This window comes from Oryctolagus cuniculus, chromosome 12 (genome assembly GCF_964237555.1).
Source record: "Oryctolagus cuniculus chromosome 12, mOryCun1.1, whole genome shotgun sequence".
Taxonomy (NCBI): Eukaryota; Metazoa; Chordata; class Mammalia; order Lagomorpha; family Leporidae; genus Oryctolagus; species Oryctolagus cuniculus.
In genome coordinates, this window is record NC_091443.1 from 8,434,921 (window position 1) to 8,456,187 (window position 21,267).

At 56.3% G+C, this 21,267-nt stretch overlaps 2 protein-coding genes and 1 long non-coding RNA gene across 14 annotated transcripts in view; 1 reads left to right on the forward strand and 2 right to left on the reverse strand.

Moving 5' to 3' along the window:
- The window catches only part of FAM169BP (Protein FAM169B), a 70,805-nt gene extending 69,433 nt beyond the window's left edge, over positions 1 to 1,372 (reverse strand). For 5 of the 6 annotated variants that reach the window (XM_051822981.2, XM_070053493.1, XM_051822980.2 and 2 more), the window contains exon 1: positions 1,257 to 1,333. Coding sequence is in view for 1 of the 6 variants with exons in the window: in XM_008248796.4 (XP_008247018.1) it covers positions 1,257 to 1,287 (31 nt within the window). In the remaining 5 variants the exon portion in view is untranslated. Of the gene's footprint in view, positions 1 to 1,256 lie in introns of all 6 variants that reach the window. The other variant, XM_008248796.4, reaches the window with a different exon arrangement.
- A 3,088-nt stretch (positions 1,373 to 4,460) lies between these two features.
- LOC138844594 (uncharacterized) lies at positions 4,461 to 9,113 on the reverse strand. The gene is made up of 3 exons (XR_011380553.1): positions 8,986 to 9,113; positions 4,793 to 4,878; positions 4,461 to 4,680 (listed from the first exon to the last, which is right to left on the reverse strand). It is a non-coding gene; the product is annotated as an uncharacterized lncRNA (long non-coding RNA).
- Positions 8,751 to 19,652, forward strand: PGPEP1L (pyroglutamyl-peptidase I like). 7 transcript variants are annotated; one of them, XM_070053498.1, is made up of 6 exons: positions 8,751 to 8,934; positions 10,854 to 10,906; positions 15,284 to 15,406; positions 16,387 to 16,613; positions 17,238 to 19,356; positions 19,515 to 19,652. In XM_070053498.1, the coding sequence occupies exons 1-5, from the start codon at positions 8,901 to 8,903 to the stop codon at positions 17,518 to 17,520; spliced, it is 720 nt and encodes a 239-aa protein (XP_069909599.1). In that variant the 5' UTR covers positions 8,751 to 8,900; the 3' UTR covers positions 17,521 to 19,356; positions 19,515 to 19,652. The 7 variants fall into 7 exon arrangements, with proteins under 7 accessions (XP_069909599.1, XP_069909600.1, XP_051678937.2 ...); XM_070053499.1 differs by having other exon boundaries at positions 17,238 to 19,288; positions 19,447 to 19,652; XM_070053495.1 differs by having other exon boundaries at positions 8,824 to 8,934; positions 15,266 to 15,406.
- The last annotated feature ends 1,615 nt before the right edge of the window (positions 19,653 to 21,267 follow it).

Here is a 21,267-nt window from a genome sequence, read left to right on the forward strand (position 1 = left end):
TGAGCAACTGTCTGAAATGAGGATCCTAAAACAGACAAGCGTCAGGGACGGCATCTGACAGTCAAGACAGCAGGAAAGATGCTGGAGAGGGGCTGATTCCCAGCTCCAGCCTCCTGCTAATGCAGACCCCGGGAGGTTACAGTGACAGCTCCAGGCATTGGGTTCCTGCCACCCACCTGAGAGACCTGAGCTGAGTACCAGGTCTCAGCCTCAGCCTGGCCGCTGGAGGACTAGCCTGGCCGCTGTGAGCCAGTGGGTGAGAGTGTGCACTGGCTCTCTCCCAATCTCTCCCAGCCCCCAGCAAATACATAGGTAACATTTTTTGAGGACAGACAAGCGCCACAAGGGCTCCAGTCTCCTGTGGGAACCAAGCAAGGGCTGGAAACAAGCGGCTGCCCCGGGCCAGCTGCACGCATGCAGGGTTCCTCACCAGATAAAGGCAGGTCAGGTGTTTCCGAAGGGGGACACTCGGGGTCAGCGAGGCGGCCACAGAGCCAAGCTACCTCTTTATCCCCACTGCACTCCCCGCCGAGTGACAGCCACAGGCGCCTGTGGACCGCCCTTCTCCCCGAGTTGGACTGCCAGTGTGAGAGGCCCGGGCTGTCCGGCGTCGGTGGGACGGAGCTCTGGCTCAGGACATCCCCGCCAGGCGTGGGGAGGAAGGAGCCTGCTGGACAGCGACGCCCTGGGCGGGCGGCGGGGCAAAGGGTTCAGAGGCCACGTCCTTGTCCAGCACTCAAGGGAGCGCGCGCGGAGGGCCAGGGTCCCTGCCCCGCAGACCAAGACAAAGCCTTGTCTCTGTCCGTCCGCAGACCGACCACGCGTCCCGCGGAGGCCACCGGCCACGCCGCTGGACGTCGCAAGAGAACCGACGGGGAGAGCAGCTCAGACGGGAGTCCCTCCATGCTGCCATCGGCGCCCAGGAAGGCGGCGGGGTTCCGCAGGGCGGGCTCCTCCCTCCAGGAACCCTGTGGCCCTGGGGCCGGCACTGCCCTGCCCTGCCCTGCCCGGCCCGGCCCTGCTCTGCCCGGGCCCCGCGGGCTTCCCGGGATGGCCAGCGGTTCCTCCTTCGCCTCCCGCGATTGTTTCCCTCTCCTCTCCCTCCTGCCGAGACAAACTCTCCGGGGGACCCCGGCCGCGCCCCACCAGCCCCCGGGCGGCGACTGGGGCGTCCTGGACGGGCTCGTCGTGAGGCGCTGGGGCCCAGAGCCTCAGCACCGGAGACACGGGAAGGCCGGGACGCGCGCTCCCCTCACCTGCGGCTCCGCGGACGGCCTCGGCCTCCATGCTCCGGCTCCCGCGCCACGCCCGGGCTCGTCCGCCGCCGCCTCCCTGCGTCCCGCTCCCTCGGGGCGCCCCGCCCCGCCCCGGGGCCGCCGCCAGCGCCCGCCCCCGGCACCCTGAGCTGGAGAGAATTGGCGAGGGTGGAAGGCGCCCTCGGCTTTCGGGAACAGGGACCTGCGGGCCGCCGTCGCGCTGGATCCTCGCGGGTTCCCCTAGACCTGGCGGCCGCCACCTGCCACTCCCTGCTTCTGTCGGGAGCGTGCGGGGGTCGGGGTGGGGGGCTCTGGCAGGTGCAGGCAGGAAGCTGGGCTGGGGCGGCTGCGAGCGGCCGTGTCCCTGCGCTTGTGAGGGAACACCCGCGGCCCCCCGACACGCGTGCCCTCACGGACTCGTGTGTGTGTGTGTGTGTGTGTGTGTGAATATAATCTATAACATTATAATACAGTGCCCAAAGTCAACAAATACTGCCGTCCCTTTGGGTTTCTCACTTTTTGGGCTTCCTTGGGCAGCCTGAGAATGCCCCAAAGCTTCCAGTGCTGTTTCTGGATTCTCCTCCCGCCAGTGTTCAGGATCATGGTGTCAGGAACACCTTCGGTTCCTCGCTCGCGCCCGCCCGTGGTGCCTCCTGACCCTCACAGATCTGGATGACCTCTTTAACTGTGTATTATTCCCACGCATATCGTAGTTTCCATTTTGTTGGCACTTCTACTATTTCTGTAACAACACCACAAGATTTTAATTACTGTCACTTTACCGCATCCTTGGCTGCGCCGGCTGGGAACCCATTCTCATGGAACACCAGAAGTAGGTCCTTATGGAGGCTTGATGATGGTTGTGTCCGGTCTTTAGCATCTACAGAGGTTTCCGTCTGCCACCCAAGAACACCGTCTACTTTGGTCTGTTCAGGTCTTCACTTCTTTGTGTTCTTGCTGAAGGTCCCGGTTTCCCATAGCTGAATTTCAGATTTCTTGCTAGCATTCTCTGTATGTGTTTGTGATATTCAATGGCTACCATGAACCGGCTTTCTTTTCTCCAATTACATTAGAACTGGTTGTTTATGAACACGCTAGCTTGGGTACAGGCCAGTCTTGTTTGCGGCCACTTTTGAGAGGTTCAATCATTTCGTTAAGGCAAATTATATTTTTCCTAAAGATTTATTTATTTATCTGAAAGGCAGAGGTAGAGAGGCAGAGAGGAGAGAGAGAGAGAGAGAGAGTCTTCCATCCACTGGTTCACTTTCCAAATGGCCACAATGGCTGAAGCTGAGCCGATCTGAAACCAGGAGCCAGGAGCTTCTTCTGGGTCTCCCACGTGGACACAGGAGCCCAAGCACCTGGCTCATCTTCTACTGCTTTCCCAGCCATGGCAGAGAGCTGGATTGGAAAGTGGAGCAGCTGGGACTCATAACCAGTGGCCATATGGGATGCCGGCACTGCAGGCGGTGGCTTTATCAGCTATGCCATAGTGCTGGCCCCGGTCCAGTCATTTTTAAAAGTCAGTTATTAGGGCAAGAATTTGGTGCAGCAGTTAAAGCCTCACTGTGGACGCCCTCCTGGAATATTGGAGTGCCTGAGTCTGAACTTTTTTTTTTTTTTTTTTAAGATTTATTTATTTATTTGAAAGTCAGAGTTACACAAAGAGAGGAGAGGCAGAGAGAGAGGTCTTCCATCCGATGGTTCACTCCCCAATTGGCCTCAACGGCCAGAGCTGCGCTGATCCAAAGCCAGGAGCCAGGAGCCTCCTCCGGGTCTCCCACGTGGGTGCAGGGGTTCAAGGAGTAGGGCCATCTTCCACTGCTCTCCCAGGCCATAGCAGAGAGCTGGATTGGAAGTAAAGCAGCCAGTACTAGCTAGAGCCAGCGCCCATATGGATGCCGGCGCTTCAGGCCAGGGCGTTAACCCGCTCTGCCTGAGTCTGAACTTCTGGCAGCAGATGACGGCTCATGTGGTTGATCCCTGCCACAGGGCTGGCAACCTCAGAATGAATTGTGGGCTCCTGGCTTCAGCCTGGCCCAGCCCTGGTTGTTGTGAGCATTTAGGGAGAGAACCAGTGGATGAAAGATAGAGCTCAAACTCTCTCTCTGTCTCTCTCTCAAATAAATAAGATGAAAATTATCCTTGATTTTCCAGGAGAACAATCGGATGCTCTGCAAGTAAGCAATGGGGTTTCGAAGCCTTCCCCAAACCTGCTCGGCTTCTCAGCACTCACTGCCGACACCAAAGCTGCTCTGGCTCCCACCAAGAAAAGTGTCCACGGGGAAACAGGCCCTGTGACAGCCGGGATCAGGCCCCCAGGGCCCCCTCCCCCTGCTGCACCTGCCATCTGCCCCATTAATCTACAGGGAATCTCCTCCGTGTTAAGGACACCATTGTTACAGTCACTCCCAAGACACTCGTGAAGTTGGAAAGAAAAAAATATCCAGCATTTAAACCATAGGGATAGGGATAGCAAGCTACTGAATTTTAATAAGCGAACCAATTCTGGTTGTCACTGTCGCTGCTTTTTCAGTCAAGGAAAAGTCCTTAAAAAGGCATGGGCAAGACTCAGCAGAACTCGAAGGGGAAAAATATGAAAGAGGAAATAGGTGAATGTTTCTCCTATAAAACCTAAGGAAAATAGTCCCTTGAGGGGCATCATAGAAGACGTCAGGCATTTTAAACCGCTCATTCTGAAGCTCTTAATGCACAGGTCATAGGTGACGTTAAAAAGCCCGGCATCTTCTACACCAGTTTCATCTGGAATGTTGGGGATCATGCCAGCGTTGCACCGGGGTCTCTGACACACCAGGTCCCTGTTTTAAGACAGCATCACAGGGTGCATTCGGAACGTCAGCCGAGTCCTGGCATCGGAGGCTCCGGCAGCCAAGTCCCAGGGTCAGAGGCTCTGTCAGGCAGTGTTGCAAATGCTTGGAAGGCAAGAGCGGAGGAAGTCTGAAACAAACGACAGCGTCTCACACCTTCAGGAGACGCAGTAGAGAGGCCCGGTCTTCCCTGCCTGCCTGCGGCCTCCAAACCCTGCCTGGTGCAGCTCCCACTGCCCGCAGTCGGCAGGAGCAGGGAGTGGGGAGGGACGCTGCCGTTGACTCTTGTCAAATGAGGGGGAAATACTGATATGCGGTTCAGTGAGTTAATCTGTAGTGAAATCATAATACTACAATTTCAAACAAAAAATGTCACTTTTATTTTTAAAGAATGTTTATTTACTTATTTGACAAGAGTTACAGAAAGAAAGGGGGAGGGAAGAGAGAGAGATCTTCCATCCTCTGTTTCACTCTCCAGATGGCCGCAGCTCGGCTGAAGCTAGGAGCCTGGAACTCTCCCTGTCTCCCACGTGGGTGGCAGGAGTCCAGGCACTTGGACCACCTCTGGCTGCTTCCCCAGGTGCATTAGCAGGGAGCTGGATCAGAAGTGGAGCAGCCGGGATGTGAAGTGGAGCTCATGTGGGCGCAGGCATTGCAGGCAGATCCGTGTTAGTATTTTAATTCACAGTAATCTACTTACTAATTTACCTGGAAGTTGTCGGAGGACAGTAACTCCGCTCTCCCATCCTCGGTTTGGCTTTCTGCAGTTTTAGTTACTCTCAGTCAACCACGTTCTGCAAACAGCAAAAGAAAAAATTCCAGAAATAAGGAATCGATGAATCCCACTCTGTGCGCTGCTGTGAATGCCTGACCTTCCCACTGCGCCCTCCCAGGACGTGAAGCTCTCTGCCCAGTGTCTCCACCACGTGGTGCTCACTTAGGGGCCAGCTCCGGTGTCAGGTGGGCTGAGATGGTGCTGCAGTGCCAGGGCTTGTTACTGTGGGAGGTTCCAGGCATCCCCAGGGGGTCGTGGTCCCCACCCCCTACACACAGATAAGGGAGACTCCACCCTAGAACCCTGCTCTCCACAGCCAGATCAGGTGTCCACCCAGAGAAACATCTCATCCTGCTGCTGGAGTTTTCAAACTGCAGCCAAGAGCCCAGGCTGGCCCACTGCCTTTTATACAGCCTGAGAGCTAAGAATGGTTTCTACACCTGTAAATAGAAGGGAAAAAAATCAAAGAATGTTTCATGATAGGTCAGCTGGGAGATTCAAAATTCAGTGTGCATGAATCATTATCGGAGCAGTCACACCCTCATTTACATATTATCTATGCTGCCTTGACACCAGGGCAGCAGAGCTGAAGGATGCAGAGCCCACAGAGGCCAGCAAGGCCTCCTGGGTAGTTTCTGGCCCTGTAGAGACACCATGTGCTGGCCGGGCCCTGCAGGGGCAGGCGCGTGAGAGGAAAGGAATAGCAAGGGTGAGTCCCAGGGCTGCCTTGCTGCGGTAATGTTTCTGGAGAATCAGTGCTCCGACAAAAACTCACTTGGCTCTTCAAAGAGTTCCTGGAAGATGTATATTAAGAAAAAACTACACATGGATTTCCAAATATTTTGCAGCAAAATAAATTCATCTTTTTAAAAAAAAAATGAGGAAGGGCTAAAGAGACACACAGAAAGACAGATAAAGAGAGAGGTCCCATCCACTGGTTCACTCCTTAAATGTTTGCAACCACTGCGGCTGGGTCAGGGCCAGGAGTCTGGAGCTCCATCCAGGTCTTCCATGTGGGTGGCAGGAATGCATTTACTTGGGCATCACCTACTGCCTTCCAGGGCCTGCATTGGTAGGAAGCTGGAGTTAGGAACCACAGCCGGGAATTGAACCCAGGTACTCCAGTATGAGATAAGTTAACCTATATTTTAAATTAATTAGTTTTTTTTTTTTTTTTCAAAAGAGAGACACAGATGGAGTTCTCTTGCATCCGTTGGTTCACTTCCCAACTCCAACAGCTGGGACCAGGCCACAGTGAGAGGCGGGACCTGGGAACTCAGTCCAGCCGACCACATGCACGGCAGGGTGTGCCTTAGCTGGAAGCTGGGACTGGGAGCAGAGCAGAGACTCGAGCCCAGGCCCTCCGATGTGGGATGCAGGACCCCAGTGGAGTCTTCACTGTCATGCCACACACCAGCCCCAGATGAGGGCATCTTCCAGGCTAAACACACACTCCTAAACTTACACTTTAGTTACACTTTCCGTGAGCTATCCAAAGCCTTCTGTAAATTTCGCAGCAGCCCTAAGAAGCTGGTCTGGAGCAGGGGTTCTGGCGTGGAGGGCGTGCTCATAGGCAGCATTATTCTCCAGACCTACAGTGCTTCTCCATGATCGGTGCGCTGTCCCCACCTCCCTGAGGAATTTGACCAGTTGGATTAAGTTTCATTTATGTCAAGGATACCAAAAAATATGTCATGTTGTAAGAGCTGCTTCTCTCAGAGACAAAAAACAAACACTCGTAATCCTTTCTCTTGCTTAAGCAGGAAGTCGATATGTGCCAATGGGAAATTTAAAACAAACCCCACCAAGTTTTAGGTCTGGGTCAAAACCTGAAATATTTCAAAACATGAAATATTTTGGGTCTCGCGATCATGTAATCTTGGCCGCCCACATCCGCCGTCCCTGTGAGAACACACGTGTGCTGTTGCTTCCTCTCCAGGTCACTAAGAGGGTCACACTTACCCTCTTGAGTCAAATATGATTACAAGTATTTTCCTCTCGGGAATCCGACTGGTAAGAAAGATCCCCCGGGCTCTCTATGAAATAAACCATCCCCTATAGTTGCCTCACTCCTCAATCTTCCTATTTCCTGGGCGTTAAGAGTGCCTTTGACGTCGCAGTTGTGAGAGACCATTTGTTTTCACAATGGAAAAGAAAATAAAAGCTCAGACTCCACACTTCTCTGAACTGTTTTCATTTTAGAGGGCAGGAGTGTGCATGCGCGCGTGTGTGTGTGTGCGTGCGCACACACACGCAGGGGGAGTGAATTCAACAGCAGACATGCCGCTGTCACTAAATAAAAATATCTTGGATCTTTTGTATTTTTGCTTTATTCATTACACAATTAGAGAAAACCTTAGGGCACAAGAAAATAAGTGAATTAGGGAAAAGCGAAAACTCCAGGACACACTGAAGTTTAAGTTAAAATAAGAAAGACCCGAATCAAATCTCACAAATAGAACAGTAAGAATTGCAGCTGGCATCTTAGCCACTCGGGGCACAGTTAACGGTAGCAGACACAAGGGGCAACACCAGACCTGCTTAGTGCTGAGACCAGAGTCCGACCCTGCGGAACCCACACGGCGAGTGTGGGCTTCACCGCCCCGTTCAGCCTCGGCGCCCTCCTGAGCCGGGGACGTGGCAGGGACGGGGGAGATGAGACAACATTTGCAAACATGTGAAGGGAGTGCGAGAAACTGGCAAACTGCCTTCAAGATGGATTTTTTTACAGTGTCGGCCTTAATCTCAAACTAAGGTGAGCCCTCTGCATCCCTGTCAAATCAAGAGGCTGCAGTCTCCCAGGGCAGCGGGGGTTGGGGGGCAGGCGAGTGGGAGCAGGTGTGATCCCACTGTTCTAGGCTGTCACAAGGCCCGTGACCCCCCCCTCCAGGGGCCAATTACACAGAAGCATGGTTGCTGGGAAGTCCCAGAGAGCTTCTAGTCCTTGACAGTGACCCAATTAAAGAGGTGCAGAGGTGCACTTTTTTTTTTTTTTTTAATGAGGGGAGCAATTAAGTAGCCAGAGCCATGCGGTCTGAATCTCCCATACAGGGCACACAGAACTTTCCAGAAGAAGTAAGATGTTCACAACGCTCTGCCTGCCTCCCTGCGTGGAACTTCTCCTGGCCACATTGGGGTGGGGACAGAAGGTTACGTTTTTGTTCTTATTGCACAACTTTTGAAAAACAGTATTTTCAACTTCAGAAAAACCAAATAGTGTTCTCTGAGAGGGCAAGCTATGGCACATGGTGGCTTCTTCTGTGAAGAACATAGCCCAAAGGTTAGTGTTGCTGACACAGTTTAAGAGGGGAGGCATTCAGGGGCAGAGTCGGAGGGTGGGCACCGTGGGAGGCACTGTTGGCCTCAGGACCAGGTAGGAAGTCAGCCTGGATCTGCCTGCAGGGCTGGCAGCCCTGGGACCTGGCCTACACCGGGCATCATGGGGGTGCCGTGCTGCCCAGGCAGAGGCTAGAAGTCCTGCACCAACAGCTTCTGGGTGCGGCGCTGGCAACCAGCACCTTAAACGCAGGGGCCATAAACTTCACCTGCGGGCAGCAAGGAGGTTGGTTTTGGTTTTGCAACGTTTGTAGAATTCACGGAAGAGCATCCAAATGTCCTCAGACCTTCACAGCCCAACACAGAGAGGCTCTGGCAGGGGAGGAAAAACCAAGGTGGAAACCAACAGTGGACACAGACCTGCTCTCCAGGCTGGCCCTGGATGGCACTGGACCAAGCACATTTTAGTCTTTGGTCCCAGACACCTTTGCCGGGGACCAATGGTCGCTGAGCCCAGGTGCACTTTCTGGCCATTCTGAGCCACAAGCTGCCGCCCAGACACACAGGCCCAGAAAGTTCCTGGTGGCGTCCCGACTTCACCCTCTGCAGGTCTGTGGCCAGCAGCGCCCTGCACCGGCTGTGTCTGCCTGCAGTGGCATCACCTTACCACAGCTCCCTGCAGAGTCTTGGGCCACAGCCAGGCTCCACACCAGTGCCCACTGCGCCTGACGCCGGAGGTGCACACACGCTCCCCACGTCGGCGTCATGGATCCCCAGGCCGGCTGTGTGGTGGTGACGGGTAAGAGCCTCCTTCTCAGCTTTCCCATTTGCCCCTGGAATGCTCACTTGCCTGATCTGGCGTGAACAGCTCCGGGAGGGGGACAGAGTGGCAGCTGGCGGTGTTGCTGACTGCGAATGCAAGCTCGCTTCCTGCTATGCCCTGTAAACCCGTCAGGCACCAGAGGATTTCCGGCTTCCGCCCCGCACTGGCTCCACATGACCCCTGAGTGGCCGCAGCTTAAGTTTGACGTGCCCTTCAACCCTGCATCCAGGCCAGTGCCTGTTCTTCCCGGGGTCTTGGGCGGGGTGGGGCCAGGTGGCATCTGTTGGGGTGCTGTGGGGCAAGGAAGGGGGATCTGCAGGCCCAGCTGGGACAGGGCCCTCACAGGCTGCACAATTCCCTACAGCGTCCACCTGCAAAGGGGCACAGCCCCCACCTGAACTTGGCAGGAACAGCAGCTGCCCGCCCCACCCCACCCCCCAAGTCACCCCAGCCACCTGTGCCTCGCCTGCTCACAGCTGGCCCCTGTGGGCTTCATCTCCACATAGCTTTCATTTTACACACCTTTGGCAGTTTCCCTTCTTAAACTTGTGCTGGGGAAGGAAAGGTAACCCCAGTGAGGATTTCTGTACGTGTGCAAAATGGAATGTTAACCTGTCTTCGCATTTTCAGCCTAGAGTTCCCGCTCTCGGTCTTGTGCAGGAAAGAACATTCCGTGCAAACCCTGCGAGCGCCCTGGCTCCCGGTCGTGTTATTTTCAGTCTGGAGGTAGAGCAGCTCGCATTACCCTCGAGTTGCTTGGGGAACTGTACTCCTAGTGAGGCAGTGCTCGTCACGGGTGGAACACGGTACGGGAGCGCCACGGCCGCTCTCAGAGTCGCGCTCGCCCCTGCCTCAGCCGTGCCAGCCCCCGGGGCTGCTGGCAGACGCTGGATCGTTTCCAGCGTCTTGGAGAGCAGTGGTGCTGCAGTGCCCCCGCGCCTGGAGCCTGGCTTCCCTTCGTGAGACGCGCTTGGAGCTGCCAGGGGCAGTCCCGTCGTTGAGTTGGATGTGCCTCACGTATTCAACATTGCGGGCGACTGGCACCAGCGATGCAGAGAGACACAGCCAAAGCCTGGGCCTCCCTGGGAGGAGACTTCTCCCAGGAGAGGAATTCTCCACCTCCTTTTGCAAGTTCCACCCAAGGCCGGCCTGTTGAAAGCGAGGTGGCTCCTGCAAAACAAGGGTGTCAAAGCTTCGCCTGCTAAGTTGTTTTTCCAGATGTAAAACAGAGAAGAGAGGTGGGAAAGAGAGAAAGAGCCCCCATCCACTGGTTCACACCCCCAACTGCCCACAATGACCAGGGCTGGGGGCCAAAGCCAGGCTCCAGGAACTTAACCCAGGTCTCCCACACAAGGGGCGGGAAGCCAGCTGCTTGGGCAGCCTCCGCTGCCTCCCAACGTGCAGAGTAGCCGGGCGCCAGCACCAGGAGCTGGGCAGCTCTCTGATGTGGAGTGGGCCCATCAGTAAGCAGCTTCTTAACCACAGACCGAAGGCCTGGCCTGTAGCTTCCCTGTTGATCCATTTTGCTTTACTTTCCTGGAAGAGGTGAGACTGGGGTTGGGGGTCGTGCTTTGCCCCAGGGGGTCCGACACAGAGGTCTCCAGCACCTCTGTGGAGAAGGCTGCCGCTCCCTCTCTCCGCCGCTGAATCGCGGTGGCACCTTTGTCCACAACCAGCAGGGCAGATGCGCCCGAGCCCCTCCCTGGTTCTCAGCGAGGCCTGGGTTTTAGTCCCAGGCGTGGACACAAGGGTTTTCCTCCCCTCCCAGTGATGCTGGCGCCATTCCCAGGCTGGTGACCTTGCAGGGATCCCCTGCAGTGATGGCCAGGGAGCTGCAAGCGGGCCTGGCGGAGGCACAGCCCTGCTTGAGCAAACTTTGGCATCCTTGGTTTCAGGTTTCGGGCCTTTCCGGCAGCACCTGGTGAATCCCAGCTGGGAAGCAGTGCAGGTGAGCCCCCAGACCCAGTCCCAGGAGCTCAGGCCCGCACCAGCACACAGGCCCCGAGGCAGCTGGAGTCACCTGGGCGGGAAGAAAGCAAACCTGCGGGCCCTGGGACACAGCTTGGCGCTTAGGTGGTGGCTTGTCTGCCCTCCTGGCTCCGTGGGGAGAACAGAGGCCAGGATGACACTCGAGGGTAGGGTGGAGAGTGCCCCAAACTGGTCTCCATCGTCCTGCCCTTTCCAACTGAGTGGCCTTGGAAACTATCAACACCCCCAGTTTCCCCACTCATGACATGGGGGAGCGTGTGCTGATGGTGTGTGCCCAAGTTTGGGAAGTAGCATTGGGCAGGCGGCGTGTGGGGCGCCTGGCGTAGGCTAAGCGCTCAGGGCAGCGTTATCGCCTGCTACCAACAGCACACAGAGAAAACACATCCGGGCAGCCCACGGGGCAGGCAGAGAGGAGACCTCGTCTCCACAGAGCAGTCCCGCCTCTCCTCTTTGGAGTAATTTTCAGCTCTTAGTCCCTTGGTGTCAGCTGGATGCTCGGGTGCTGCCCGAGGCTTAGCCCCACGCGGCCATCAATCTCATGCTGCGTTGGGGTGAGCCAGACATGGGGTCTCTGGTCCACGGAGCATCCCCATCAAGCCAAAGCTCACACCGCACACTTGCAGCAACGGCGGTGACACCGATTTGCTCACTGCTGGCACGAGACTCTCGAGCTAGAATTGGGTTTTCTCAACCAAGAAACAGCTCGCAGAACCCTGCATGCTCTGCCAAGCCTCGCCGCTGCACACAATGTACCAGAGATGCCGGCTCGGGCTTTCGGCAGCTCCCGGGTGTCTGCAGCCGCTTCTGTGAAAAATAGCACGGTTTCTGCCAAAGCCCAGATGGCCCTGAACCCCTCCCTTCCATGCTGCTGTTATGAACATGGAAAGAGCCAGATAGCCTGGGTTTACCACCCAGCCCCACCGGTGTAAGCTGTGGGATCCTAGACAAGTCATCCAACTTTCCAGTGCCTCGGTTTGCTCATCTGTAAAATGGGAATGAAATTCTGAAGCAGGAAATGAACACACGCACGCAAACCTCTGAGAGCCGGTGGGTACCTGCAGGCCTGTTGCTTCTGTTACCAGCAGGCAATTCGAGCCCTCAGGCCCTCGGCTGCGGGCAAACAGGATCGACCTTTGCCGGAGTCACAGCAAACAGAAAAATGAGAGGACGCTTGAGAGGCTCAAGACTCACCAGAGAGGCTGGGGGCAGGGCAGAAAGAGGTTGGGGCCCCCCAGGAGCGGCAGCAGAGGGTAAGACCCTGCTCTAGGAGCCTTTCCCTGCAGGTCACCTGGGCAAGCAGAAGGTCAAGGGTGGCTCTGGGGAGCACTCATGCACACACACGCACACATACACTCTTGCACACCCACACACGTACACTTACACACGCACACCAAGAACTGCAGGCACACGGAGTGAGTGGTTGGTACGCACACACGGCAGGCCAGGGCGAGCTCCCTGAGAAGCAGGCTCTGCCTTTAGGCCAGACCTTGGGACAGGGACCCCCGGGACATGAGTCCCCTGGTCTCCCACAGAATCTCAGGCAGTTTCTCTTGGGGACTGAGAAGTTGCCAAAAATTAAGATGAACTCAGTGTCAGGGTGTCCATTTCTGTCTTTTTTTTTTTTTTTTTTTTTTTTGACAGGCAGAGTGGACAGTGAGAGAGAGAGACAGAGAGAAAGGTCTTCCTTTGCTGTTGGTTCACCCTCCAATGGCCGGCACGGCCGGCGCGCTGTGGCCGGCGCACCGCACTGATCCGATGGCAGGAGCCAGGAGCCAGGAGCTTCTCCTGGTCTCCCATGGGGTGCAGGACCCAAGCACTTGGGCCATCCTCCACTGCACTCCCTGGCCACAGCAAAGAGCTGGCCTGGAAGAGGGGCAACCGGGACAGAATCCGGCGCCCCAACCGGGACTAGAACCCGGTGTGCCAGCGCCGCAAGGCGGAGGATTAGCCTAGTGAGCCACGGCGCCGGCCCATTTCTGTCTTAACAAATTCTGGGGTCAGGCATTGGACTTAGCAGTTAAGGTACCCACATCCTACATTACACCTCGGTTTGATTCCCACCTCCGTTCTAGACTCCAGCTTCCTGCTAAGGAGCATGCTGGGAGGCAGCAGTGCTGACTCAAGTCACTGTGTCCCTGCCACCACGTGGGAGACCTGGATTGAGTTCCCAGCTGCTGGCTTCGGCTCCTGCTCTGTCCTGGCCATTTGGAGCATTTGGGGGAGCGAATCAGTAGGTGGGAAATCTTTCTCTGCCTCTTACATAAGTAAACTTTAAACATTCTGATAGAAACATGCAACATAAGTCCTAATTAACCACCACCACCAGCTCAGTGGTGTCACGCACAGTCCCGGATTTGGGCAGCAGATTCACGGCCAAGTTCATTGCACAGAACTGAAACTCGGCACCCACTGATCAACCCCCACTCCCCTCCCCCCAGGCCCTGATCACCTCCATTCCATGTTCTGCTTCTGCGAGCCTGACCACGTTAAATAGCTCACGTACGTTGCAGTCACCTAATCTTTGCTTTTTTGTGACTGGTTCATTTATCTTAGCATGCTGTCTTCCAGGTTCCTGTATATGACAGGGTTTCACCCGTTTTGAAGGCTGAATAATGTCCCATTGCACATATTTGCCATAGTTTCTTCATCAGTGTATCCACTGAGGGTCACCTGTGGCTTGCTTCCACCTCCCGGTGTTGTGAAAATGCTGCAGTGTGCACATCTCTCCCTGACATCTTGCTTTCAGCCCCCTGGAGTTGTGCTCAGAAGTGGAATTGCTGGATTCAGTGGTCATCCCATGCTTGGGGTTTTGAGGGACTGTTGCATTGTTTTTCCAAGTGACTGCACCATTTTATGTTCCTACCAACAGTGCCCACGAGTCCAGTTTCCCCACATCCTTGCCAACACCTGTATCTTCTGTTACCAGAGTGGCTGGCCACTGGGTAGGAATTGCTATGGTTTTAGTCTATAAAAATGAGGAAGACATTAACCTACGTGTCACAGCTGGACCAATTGGTGTTGGCGCTGTGCCCTGGTTTGCATGTCTGCAGATGCCTGGCTGGGCTGGGGTTGGACACCAGATCAGAGCTTGAAACACACCATAGGCAGAAGCAAGACTGTTTAGTCTCTTGGAAAGTCACTCAGATGAGTAAAATGCACAGTGTTGGGTCTAAGGGCAAATGCCCTCCATCCCAGGCCAGCTCTATGGACACCAGCGAGATGTACAGGGTCAGCTTCCCGCACCTCTGCTAGGGTAGGAGTGAAGCCAGTAGCCCCAGCTGCCCCGAGCACATCCTCAGGTGAACTGTGTCCCCCCAGGGATGCTGATCAAGTGAAGCAGGGCTCCCGAGGTGTGCTCCTGCAACAGGAACGGTGTCCTTAGCAAGGGGACCTCTGGCCCCAGAGACAGACACACACAGGGTAGAGAGGCGGCACACGAGGTGAGGACCTCCTAGACCCTGGGGAGCAGCTGGCAGGTGGCCCAGCTCTCGCTCTCCCGATTTCTTCCTTCCAGGGGCTCCTCCCTCACCCCAAGGGCTCTCCAAGCCCTTCACCTCCCCTCCCTGCACTCTGGCTGGCTCGCTCCATCTCTATCTGTGGCTTTCACCCCAAACTGCAGCTTTGGCCACCTGTCCTGCTGGTGTGTACCCCAGAACCCTCGCCATGAGCTCCGGACACACAGAGTCCAGGCAACAGCTCCCCTGGGGCACCGCAAACTCAGCAGGTCTGACCTTGACCGCATGACGTCCCTGCCCACCTCCATCTCCTCCTTCACCCACTCCGGGGCGGCTCTGACTCTTGAGTTGCTTGGGCACAGACCTCTGCTGGCTCCCCGCTGCCCAAAGGGTGAAGCCCAAACCTGGCTATGCACTCAACCCATGGACGTCTCCAGCTCCTGTTCCCATCCCCCCATGAGCAGGGCTCCCTGCTACACCACAGACCTGGGCTGCTTATCGGAATACCTGGGGGCACCCCAGGCAGTCTAGGTCAGACATGAGGCCGACGGTTCTACGTGGCCCATCACACCGAGTCCCCCCGATCGCTTCAGGCTCCCCCTGCCTCTGCAGCTTCCTGGGCTGACAGCCCCTCCCCTGCTTCCTCATCTGGCTCAGCCCCACCTGTCTGCAGGACTTGGTGAGCCTCTCTGTGAACACGCCCCTCCCGAGACCCCACCTGACAGGTGCAGCCGTGTGGCAACTGCCTCTCCAGGCAGGAGCCAAGTCCCTCTGGCTGGCCCCTTGCCACCTCATGCGCATGCTAAGGGTAGGCTCTGGGCCCAAGGAAGACCCCTGGGAGTAGCCCCAACCACCCGTGGCAGGTTGATCTCTTTCCGCAGGAGCTCTCCAAGCTGGGCCTGGGGGGCGACACGGAGGTGGAGCTGCGGACTCTTCAGCTGCCCGTAGATTACAGGGCAGCCAGGCAGGAGGTCACCAGGATCTGGGAAGACCTTCGTCCGCAAGTGAGTGACGGCTGCCGGGGAGGTGGGGCTGGGGCGGTGGGGTGGGGGTGGGAGACCCTGGGGCTGCGTTTGATGGCTGAGGTGCACCCTGTCTGCATGTCCTACCCACAGCACAAGGTTCCCACGGGTGTTGATGGTTCTGGGTCTGCTTGTGAAAGTTTAAGCAGAAACCTGGAGTAGGTCTTAAGAGAAAACTTGGTGAGAGAGGAGGAAGAGGAAAAGAAATGGGTGGGTTATTCCCGGACGGGACAGTTCCTCCCCAGTGGAGGGGCTCTGGGTTAGGCCCCACCCAAGCCTGCGCAGGGCAGGTCAGTGGTGAGGTGGGACATGGGTGAGGCCTCCTAGGCCCAGGAGAGCAGCTGGCAGCGCGGTCCACACCAGGAGGGCCCACTTCACCGCACCCAGCCTATTTTATCCGAGTCTGATTACTGTATTAAAACACTCCCCTCCCACCAAAAGCAAACCCCAAAAAGCAAAACAACGACCAACTAATGACATGAAAACAAACTGCCAAGCCGGTAAGAGAATGCCCCAAATGTTTGCATAAAATAGCAGCTCTTTTTGAAAATGGAGAAACAGCTCAGGTGAGATTTAACAGGCTTCCTTCATGAAAGCGGCCTACAAAAGACGGCGCAGAGACACCAAGCTTCTATGGGGCTCTACGGTGCCAGCCCCAGCCCCAGCCCCTGGAAAGGAGTCTACCTACTGTGCCCTGTGGGAGCTTTTGGAATAGGACAGCATTTAAACGCAAATGCACTGTGGGTTTCTATTCCGTTAAAGCCTCCCCACTGCCTCATATTCCTGCCACCTTAATCAGGGGACAAGACTGGGAGACCGCGGTTTCCTTGAGGGGTTAGGGACTTCACGTGTTTTGCACCTCGAGGCCGGGCTCATCCACGGCTTGGGCCTTCTACATACATGGTGACCACAGCGGGCCTTGGTTTGCTGCGCTCTCCCTGCTGTCATGCGTGTCCACACAGCTCGTCGTGCACGTGGGCGTGGATGCCTCCACCAAGGTGATCATTCTGGAACAGTGCGGCAAGAATCGAGGCTACCGGGATGCCGACATCCGGGGCTTCCGGCCCGAGGGTGGCGTGTGCGTAGCTGGCGGCCCAGAAGTGATTGCGTCTGTGGTCAGCATGAGGGCGGTGTGCAGGCGCCTGGCCGTGGAGGATGTCGAGATGGCCTTTTCCAGAGATGCGGGCAGGTGCGCTGTGAGGGTGCTGGGGCACATAGCGGGTAGGGAGGAAGAAATGAGCTCCACTGGCCGGCCCCTCCCCCCAAGAGGGCATCTTCCCACTCTAGCCGGCCAGATGGTCACCAGGTGCCACCCCACAGCTCTGGCCGCCAGCCAGGCTTCCCCCAGCACAAGCTTCTCCGTGCATTGTCAGCGAAGGGGGGGAGGCCCTGGCGTTTTGTGGGTGCTTGCTTTGGTTCTGCAGGAGAGACCAGAGTTGTGAGTTCACTGTGCTGATCCAGCCTCAGATAAAGATTAATTTCCCTTTGTGTCTTTGGACACTGATATCCAGTAGGCACTTTATTCCGTCTGCAAAGAGTGAGTGAACACACAGCTCAGGGAGGACCTAAGTGATACAGGGACTCACTAGGTCAAGGTTTCCGGACTAGTGGATCGCAAGTCTCCCAGTCTTGGCCACCTCCAGGTCACGAGCCCAGAGCTGAAGAGGAGGTCTCTCTCGGGCTCATTCCTGGCCCCAGGTTCTGTCGGAGGCACAAGAACACAACTTGGGTCTCCCCGGGGGCCGGCCTCGCTCTTCAGGCTGGGTGGATATCGCAGAGCGGGGAGGTGACCTGGCATTCCGTGTGGTTGCAGATACGTCTGTGACTACACCTACTACCTGTCTCTGCATCTCGGGAGCGGGCACGCGGCGCTCGTCCACGTGCCTCCGCGATCGCGGGGGCTCCCGGCCAGCCTGCTGGCAAAGGCCTTGCAAGTTATCATCCAGGCCCTGCTGGAGGAGAGTGCAAAGGCCCGGGCCCAAAGCCTGGATGGCGGGAAACCAGCCCACGTGGATGCCAGCCAGAGAGAACCGGCAGAGAAAATGAAGAGCTTCAGTCCCGGGGAGAGTTCACCTGTGCACCGAGAGGCTTCTTAAAAACTGTCCGTAAAACGGTTTGCGTGGAGGGAAAGAATTCTGAGTTGGCAACAAAATCAAAGCGTCTTTTATTGTCGGCAGGAAGATGAACGCCCGGAGAGTGTTCGTGAGGACTCACGAGCTTCAGCTTCGGCTTTTGTGACGGTGAAGCGAAACCCTAGCAACGCTTCTTCCAGGCGGGTGTGCGGTGGTCCGTGTGCCCCTGCCAGCGGCTGGGACCCTAGACCTGTGCTGTGGAAGCCGCCTGCTCCAGGTGGCCCACCCTTGGCCTCCAGGTCTGTGGTCCAGGTCTGGCGAGCAGCTTTGGAGTCGCTGTGTCTCGACTGCCTGCTTCCTCTGTTACGTAAGCCATTTTTAAGTGTACAGCCCAGTGAGGTTGTGCGTTGTTGGGCAACTATCACCACCACCCACCTCTAGAACTTCCTTATGACCCCAAACTGAGCCTCTGCATCCATTAAACAGCCACGAGCTATGCCTATGTTCCCGGGTGGTGGGAATCACCGTGTAGTAAGTAGACTCCCACAGCATCTGTCCTCTGTGTCTGTCCTGTTTCACTTAGCATAATGTTCTCAAGGTCCATCCCATGTTGCGGTGTAGGACAGCACTTCACTTTTAAAGGCTGTATAGTATTCCACCCAATGTATCCGGTTTTGTTTACCCACTCATCTATAAATGGACACATTGGGTTGCTTCCCTTCCACCTGCTGTCTCTTGCCAAAACTGCTGCTTGGACGCTCGCATGCAAGTCTCAGTTCAAGTCTGCTTTCGGCTCTTTGGTGTCTGCATAACCAGAGGCGCATTCCTGGGCCCACTTCCTAGTCTCTGTCCACGTTTCTGAGGCACTCCACAGGGGCCGTGCCGTGTTATATCCGTACCAGCACTGTTTGGTCAGTTTAGTAGCTGGGCTCAGTTTTTCTCTGTGGTCAGTACTAATCCTCATTTTTATTTTATTTAGTTTTTAATGATTTACTTATTTGAAAGACAGTTACAAAGAGAGGGAAAGACAGAGGTCTTCCATCTGCTGGTTCACTCTCCAAATGACGGCCATGGCTGAGGCTGGGCCAGGCCAAGGCCAAGGCCAGAAGCTTTTCCTTGGCCTCCCATGAAGGTGGCAAGGGCCCAAGCACTTGGACCACCTTCCACTGCTTCCCCAGTTGCATTAGCAGGGAGCTGGACCTGCCGTGCCACATGCCAGTCCCGTCCATAATATTTTTTATTTATTTATTTTTTAAAGATTAATTGATTTCTTTGAACAGCCGGAGCTGGGCTGATATCAAACCAGGAACCAGGAGCTTCCTTTGGGTCTCCTATGTGCGTGCAGGGGCCCAGTCACCTGGCCATCTTCCGCTGCTTAGCCAGGCACATTAGCAGGGAGCTGGATGGAAGTGGAGCAGCTGGGACTTGAACCGGTGCCCGTATGGGATGCTGGTGCTGCAGCACAGCCTCCCCACCCCTAAATTTTAGAAGCCAGAATCTGCTTTCTGGCTCCTCTTTTGTTCCGTCTCGGGTCAAGGGGCTCGTGGCCAAGTTGTATTTGTGCAGCATTTTCTGGGGGAGTACCCCCACTGCAACCCCCCTGGCGATGCTGTTTTCATGGGGGAGTGACAGCGTTAACTCTGGCAAGTGTCTCCTGTTGCAGGCTCACAGAGGCTGCTTTGCGCTTCATTACATTAAAAGCCCTCCTAGCTGTGATTGGGCCTCCACTTTATATTAAAAGCCCTCCTAGCTGTGATTGGGCCTCCGCTTTATATTAAAAGCCCTCCTATCTGTGATTGGGCCTCCACTTTATATTAAAAGCCCTCCTAGCTGTGATTGGGCCTCCGCTTTATATTAAAAGCCCTCCTAGCTGTGATTGGGCCTCCGCTTTATATTAAAAGCCCTCCTAGCTGTGATTGGACCTCCACTTTATATTAAAAGCCCTTCTAGCTGTGATTGGACCTCCGCTTTATATTAGAAGCCCTCCTAGCTGTGATTGGGCCTCCGCTTTATATTAGAAGCCCTCCTAGCTGTGATTGGGCCTCCGCTTTATATTAGAAGCCCTCCTAGCTGTGATTGGGCCTCCACTTTATATTAGAAGCCCTCCTAGCTGTGATTGGGCCTCCACTTTACATTAAAAGACCTTCTAGCTGTGATTGGGCCTCCACTTTATATTAAAAGACCTCCTAGCTGTGATTGGGCCTCCACTTTATATTAAAAGCCCTCCTAGCTGTGATTGGGCCTCCGCTCGTGGAAGTCTTTGCAACTTAATGACAAAGGATGGGGGACCTCTGCATACCTGAGCATCTGGGAGACACATGACGGGACTTCCTTAGCAAACCAGCCCGGATCACCTGACACAGACCAGTGTCTCAGCATCGCCCTGGGGTGCGTCGGGGCCCACAGGAGGGCGGCTGCGTGGTTGTGAATGAGCTTCCGGGGCAAACAGCTGCAGCTCAGAGCCCTCAGCTCCCCTGCTTCCAGCTCCTGTCCCACAACACCGGCAAGCAGCCACCTGCTCCGGGCTGGTGCCGATCGCCGGCGCCACACCCCCAGCCGTCAACATTTAGGCCGCTGGGAGGTCCAGGGCTGCCCCTCTGGGTCCCCCAAGGCTCTCCAGGCAGCAGCCAGAGGCCCACGTCCACCCTGGCCCCTGGGCATGGGCCGTGTCGGCACAGTGGACAGGCTGCAGCGAGAGACGGAGCACTGGGTTGGTGCTCTCGAGGCTGGGGGTCTGCGTGGGTTTTCGCTCCTCTGTACCACAGGATAAGAGCCCTCCCTGGAAGGCTGGTTGTATGCAGAGAGAGAACGGAAGTGAGTCCGTCAGTGATGTCGGAGCACTAGGAAAGCCACACACCTGGGGGCAGACTCACGCCTGGACCTGCGGGGACACGCCCCCCACCCCGGGTGTTCCTCTGAAGGTGCCGCACCCAGTGGAGAGGCCCCCACACTTCCCAAGACCTGGCCCCTTCATCCTGAGAAACAGCCCCCTCCTGCACCAAGGATAGGGCACACGTGGGCCAGCGCCCTGTGGGACACAGCAGCTCAGAAATGCCACCTCTAGTCACCCAGGACGGTCCCGAGTGCCAGGTGCTCGGTGACAATGCCAAGCAAAAACCTTGGGGCCACGGCAAGCTCCTGGCTTCTGGCTCAGTCCCCAGACGCCACCACGGGCCTGGAGCCTGCACTCCAGCCAGGCCTCCCAGGCACCCAGGGAGGGACCCAGTCACCCAGCTGTCACTGCTGCCTTGTGGGGTGTGCACTGGCGAGGAAGTCAGGAGCAGGGGCTGAGCTGGAAATCCAGCCCGTGTGCTCTTAGTGGGACATGAGCGTCCCCACCCGTCTCAGCTGCTGGGCCAAAAGCTCCAGGGTCCGAGCACTTGCAAGATTGACCAGGTCCCAAGTACCCAGGACCTTTGCTTTACCCCTACTGTCTACACCTTGACCCTTCACTCTGTGGCCAACGGCCCAGATTCTGTACAGGGCTGTGATCCCGCATGGCCCAAATCCAAGCAGATGCTGGGTCCGATTGGGGTGTCCTCCTCCTACCAACTCCCTTCCCCCGACGCCCGCAAAGGGAATGCCTGTAGGTGGCAGGGTCCCCACAGCACGCGGCGATGCTTCCAGCACGCCTAATCGCGGTGCGGCTGCCCAGGCGTCCTCAGCTGTGAGGGACCCCCAGGATGGGGAGCGTGGAAGCGCTCTGCCCCCGGGTGACAGAGATCAAGCCCGCCTTGGGCCTGCTGGTCAGTGGAAGAAACGGGGAAAGTC